The sequence below is a fragment of the Rhinopithecus bieti genome, unplaced genomic scaffold, assembly GCF_001698545.2.
Source record: "Rhinopithecus bieti isolate Rb0 unplaced genomic scaffold, ASM169854v2 scaffold_39951, whole genome shotgun sequence".
Lineage (NCBI taxonomy): Eukaryota > Metazoa > Chordata > Mammalia > Primates > Cercopithecidae > Rhinopithecus > Rhinopithecus bieti.
In genome coordinates, this window is record NW_016816406.1 from 399,976 (window position 1) to 406,222 (window position 6,247).

General features: G+C 33.9%; 1 protein-coding gene across 1 annotated transcript in view; it reads left to right on the forward strand.

Annotated features, from left to right (window-relative positions):
* The first annotated feature begins 532 nt into the window (after nt 1-532).
* The window catches only part of CLECL1 (C-type lectin like 1), an 18,825-nt gene continuing 13,110 nt past the window's right edge, over nt 533-6,247 (forward strand). Inside the window, 3 exon segments of the mRNA XM_017854824.1 lie at nt 533-634; nt 637-690; nt 693-855. Of these exon segments, the coding sequence (XP_017710313.1) occupies nt 533-634; nt 637-690; nt 693-855 (319 nt within the window).

Consider the following 6,247-nt stretch of genomic DNA (forward strand, 5'->3'; position numbering starts at 1 on the left):
TTTTAGAAGAAATAGGAGATAAAATCTGTGTTTGCTATGTTGTATTCAATGGTAAATTTCTGAACACCTCATTTTAAAATCAGTTTTTTTTCTTTTATGCCATTACCCTGAATTATTTTAACAGAGTTATTTCTGTTTCTTATATATTTTTTAGTTCAGAAGTCCTCTGCATAATTCATGTTTTACCTCAGTTTAATGTTAATATTATAAAGCATACAGGAAAGCAAATAGCTTTCAGAATTTTAAAGGTACTATCTAGATATACAATGCATTTCGAGAGGAGGATAAAAGACATCGTGCCCCTTTCTGTGACTTTCATAATAAAATCCCTTCTTTTTCTTGTTCTGTTTCCCAAATAGCTATCCTACTTTGGAGAAGATGCTGGATACTCAGAGTTTCTGCCAGAGAATATACGCCTGAACTAAAAGAGGAAGTGGTCTATAGAAGAAAATGACATCTTCTGTGGTATTAATAAAAGTTAAAAGCATTTCAAGTTTAGGCAGAAAACTAACTGAAAACGAGAATCTACTCTATGGTTAGTAATTTCTTCCACGTCATACAAGTCTTCAAGAAATCTGTTACCTTGATTAGTAAGACTGAACACATTGGTTTTGTCATTTATTCATGGAGGAAGAGTCCACCACCCACTTGGGGAGCAGAAGGAAATCTGTCATCTCAATTTACTTAACTTACCAGAAGTTTCTTTGCAGAAATATGACTGTTCCCTCAGTGGGACATCATTTGTGGGCTTCTGTCTCTTTTCGGTCTATATACTGGCTGGAGATGTAGTCTATGCTGACATCAAAACTGTCAGGACTTCCCCGTTAGAACTCCCATCTCCACTTCAGAGATCTGGTAAGCTGGATTTAGGGTGCCTTTTAGAATGAAGATTTTACTAGTAATCTCCCTTATTTCTATCCTGTGTCTCTATTTGCCAAACTGAAAATAGGAGACTGGATTCAAAGCAAAATTCATTGAATATTAAGAATAAGAGTGAATGTTTTTAATGAAGCAAAATGTCTGGTTCATAAAATAAATTGTAACTTTGATTTTAATGTGTAGAACTTTGCCTCTGTTTTCGCAGCCTCTCTATTTCTTGATTTCTTGTGATGAATGTTTATATTCACACAGCAACTGCTAGCGGGATCACCCCTTTCTGCTCTACAGCTTTGCTCACTCTCAATCAAGTCTGTCCTTTTAACATAATGTGATAAATTCATCTCCACTGGGAAAAACACCTGTGGCAATTTACTCACATTGTTATTTATTCTTTTACAATATCAACAGGATAAAAATGTTGAGCTAACTTAAGAAAACATGAACTGTTAGATATAATTTTATCAAGTCTAGAATGAATGACTAGGTAATTGAATATTTCTGGAACCAGAGGAGATAAGCATATGCCTCAACTTAACATGGTGCCTTCATCACAAAACCCCCTCAAAAATTATAGATTTCCACAGCCAGTGTCTTTTCTATTCCCTGAAGTATTAAGGGAATTTCTTTGTCATGTTACAGTTCCATTCTCTGCTCTAGGGTAAGGATTTTTGTATCATAGAGTTTGTATAGGTGTTTTAAATAATTTAAAGTTCCTCCTTTGCATTTGCCCTTGTGGAATGAATCTGACATTTTGTTTGTCCGTATTTCCAAGGAATGCATTTCTTCTTTATATTTTCAAAAGTTTATAGTTATCAAATGAATCCAGTGTGTGCCCTTTTCTGGTTGTAAAAGCATCTTGTTTCTTGTTTTAAACTTTACCTCTCTATTTTGCCCAGCAGAGGCTAACTTGCTTTCTTTTCTTCCAGCCTAGGTGCTTTCATTTCCTATGAAATAGTGAAACATAATTTGAAAAATAACATGGACTACAACTGCAGTCTCATTCCCTTATGCTTCAGAAATGTCCTGCAGTTAGTTTCTTTTTTCTAGAGCTTATTTTACTCAGTTTAAGCAAGAAAATCAATAGTTTTGATTCTGCATTCCAGGGTTTAATTGCCTTTCTGTTTATGGTTTGAACTTTTATAAATAAAACCTTGTTCTTTTTCCCAGTTTAGGGATTTGGGGGCGACCTCTTTTAATGTGATCTAGCTCAATCTTATAATGTTAAAAATGAGAAAACGAACTATATGAAGATTAAATTACCTACCTATAGTTATGCTTGTGACCAGAAGTCAAATATCATATTGTTCTTGTGCTGTATATGTGTGGTGTTAGATAAATGCAACTTTTGTTCTCACGTGTCACATCATCATCGAGGGAAAGAGTTGTTGGATAGATTAGATTTTTGTTATCTTACATACAGAGTCCTACACAATTGTTCCTGATCTCTTCTAACTTCATGACTTTCACTGATTTTGCTGTGGCTATTGGCCTTTTCTTTGCTCCTAAAGATTATCATATTCCTTGCCATTTCAGAGGCTGGAAAATGCTGAATCTTTCTACCTAATCTATGAATCTTTGTGTTTCTAGCACCTCACACAGTACTAAATATAGAGCAGGAAATTAACAGATGCTTGATAAGTAAAATAATTTATAAATGGTTGAATAAATAAATGAATCTCATTAGATGATGAATGTTCATTGGTTCTCCAAGATACAAAGCATAAGGGAATGTCACCAGGAAGCTTAGCAGGACATCAGTGAGAGGTTGTGCTTGAACTAAGAATATCCCAGAAATTTATGCTTGGCTTAAATCTTACTTCAGAGGCCTAAAAGAGTGATCAATATCTTTTATGTTAGTCTTTTTATGAAGTCTACAATTTTATTCTCCTAAATTGAGGGGTCCATAATTTCAGTTCTTCATATTAGTAACATGTATAGTGGCCAGGCACAATGGCTCACGCCTGTAATCCCAACACTTTGGGATGCCGAGGCAGGAGGATCGCTTGAGCCCATGAGATTGAGACCAGCCTGGGCAACACAGAGAGACATCATGCCTACCCAAAATTTTAAGAACGAGCATGGTGACACGTGCCTGTAGTCACAGCTACTCAGGAGGCTGAGGCAGTAAGATTGCCTGAACCTGGGATGTAGAGGCTGCAGTGAGCCATGATCATGCCACTGCACTCTAGCCTGGGCAACAGAACAAAAGCCTGTCAAAGAAAAGAAAAAAAAAAAGAAAAGAAAGGAGAAAAAAAAAAAATGAAACGTATAGTAATATCACCACATTCTTTCTGTGACTGACTTGACTCCTACAATTTTGACTGTTTTGTCTGATGAGTGAAAATATGTGGACTTCTTTTGATGTTTTGAAAATTGATAAATTCTTATTAAAGATGTTTTCATTAATAACAATAATAATTAGAACATGAAACAATGCACTCAATAATAATCTACCAAATAAACATTCCACTTAATCAGTCTTGATATGATTATATTTCAATATCAGCTATTTTCAGTACTTTCTCAGTGTATTGTGTGTTTATGTCACGTATCTAGTGGAAACAATGTACTGTAACTTGTATGTACCAGAGACTGCTGTTTTAAACTTTCAGCCTAAAGTTAAATGTACAACTTCTTTTATTTGGTTTATTTATTATCTTTTGAGTACTTCAAATGCAATGAGAAGTGTGGATACCGAAGGCAGCACTAGTCTGGTAGTCAAGAGACCAGCTCTGCTCTCAAGTAACTGTGTGACTGTGAACTTGAATATATCCATTTTAACACATGGGTATTGTGTTAAAATCATCTCTAACATTTCTTTTATGTTTAAATGTATGATTTCATGGAATTACAATGATGTATCACAGGAAATGGATACATTATATAAGAGGAGAAACAGAAAAGATCAACTCAAATAAGTGGGGGTTGTCAATAAGCTTATTAGAGAATCTTAAGAGTTTCACAGTCTTACATAAAAACCCAGAGAGGCCAGGCGTGGTGGCTCACGCCTGTAATCCCAGCACTTTGGGAGGCCGAGGTGGACAGATTATGAGGTCAGGAGATCGAGACCATCCTGGCTAACATGGTGAAACCCTATCTCTATTAAAAATACAAAAAAATTAGCCGGGCATGGTGGTGGGCACCTGTAGTGCCCTGGAGCTTGCAGTGAGCAGAGATCGTGCAGACTCCTCCTTCTGGAAAAAAAAAAAAAAAAAAGGCAGAGACACAGACAGTGATCATAAGTAAGATCAGTACTGGGGAATGTATACAGTGAATCCACAAAGAAAAAATCGTATTTATTCAAACCAGAGAACACACGCATATGTGTGCTTTGTGTTGGAAAAAAAAAAAAGAAAGAAGGTCTACATATTTCAAAGGAAAGTAACTCAGGAACATGATAGGTGAGAAAGTTTATTTGGTCTTCTCTTATCTCTTACCATCTAAGTAACTACTTGTTGGGTTTACTAGGGAAATCTATTCAATTTTGTAGATTCTCACCACCATGGAATTGTCCTTAACGTTGGATGTGCAATAATATTATCCTTCTGGTAATAGTAATCGTACTGAATATTTTGAGTAAGGAATTAGTAATATTATTTGTTCATCTCAAGGTATTATTTTTCTTATAACTTGTTGTAACTGTGTTTTCTATTTAAATGGTTCCTAAACAATATGGTACGACTTCACAAAAAGTGTAAAATTTGATACACAACTAAAATTAGGGATTTCCTATAGAATTTCACCATGTGATAAAATATAATAAATTCATCTTAATGATAAAAGAGAAGAGATGCCAAGATTGGTTGTTTATTTTATGATCAAGATCATGCAGTGAATTTCCTAGTGCAGTCTGATATTGGGATATACACAGATGTCTCTGAAAGCATGTTCAGAAGAAAGCAAATTAAATTACGACTTCTATTTCTGTATATGCTTATTTATATTAACTACTCTTAAGCATCATCAATCTTGTGGCAACAGGTGAGAAATTTTTCTAAAATAAATCAATTCAGTTGAGCATTATAAATTTATACTAATGTACTTTGGACATAGCCAGACATAGCCCAGTTATTCATATGGCAATTATTTTAATGTTTTATTGAATAAATGCTTGGGGAAAAGTTCTTTAAGAACATCTACAGAACAGAGATAATATACAGATGATATGCATTACCAGTAATTCAGACTTCCAGATTAAACTAAACCCTAGAAAAGGTCAATGCAGTGTCTATGTGACTGAATCTTAGAGAATTATATTAGTAAGTTATGAATGGCATTATCTATTACAAGTAAATAAGCAGAGCTGTAGAACTTTAGAACTAGAAGGGACTCCAGAAATCAGCAAAGTCTAGTTTAGATGAGCAGTCTGAAGCCCAGAGAGATAAGTGGTTTAACTACTTTAATGTAACTAGCCAATAGCCTAATTAGGGCTATAAAATGGGGTAGGGGAGCAAAATAATTAGCATTAAAAATCTCTACTCCACTTCTTTTCATTATGTTAAGGTAATAGATTTTCTCGTTACTAAAATAGTTTTTTAGCAAAATAGATTTTTTTGCTACTAAAATTGATGTGTTACTAATAGATTTCAAAGACAAAATATCTTCTTAAAAAGTTTCTCTAGAAGGCAACATTGTTCATGGATATTCTAGAGACCTAGGACCTGTTTTCAAACCCCAGCTGCATCACTAATAAAATTCTTGCATTGGATACACTATATTATGATGTATCTATGTTGAAGGATTAAAAGTACTCTGTATCAACATAAGAATTAGAGATTATATATTTAATACATTAAATGAATTAAATATATTGTGAATATGGTATCTTGTGTTAATGCCTGGCAAATGGCAAGCACTATTAAATATTTACTTTTATTACTTTCAGATATGTTTATGTGGTTTTAGATGGTCAATACTAATAACCTAATATACATTGTTGTGAGACTATAAATTATCAAAGATAATTTCAGTTAAATGGCCAACAGAAAGACAGATATTTTCTTCATTGCAGGAAAAAACTACTCTGGACTAACTCTATCTCATACATGCAGCATTTATATGCAGAATCTCAAAGGAACAAATCATTAACCAAAGCCAAAACATACAAAACATCAACCAGGTGACACCTGATATAATTACCAGGAACTCACTAAACACAAACGATCTAAATATGAGTCATATCCAGAGCTGGACATTTTGTGCTTATTAAAGTAATTATGACAGTTCCAGGAAAAAATTCAGGTGCTTATTCTGGTCATATTTTTTCCAATTCTTTTAAAGTTAACATTGCTAAGGTTAATAAGAGTGCAAAGGAGACTCTAAATCTTGGAAAAGTAGTTATGTTTTCTCTTAATTTTTTTTTTTTTTT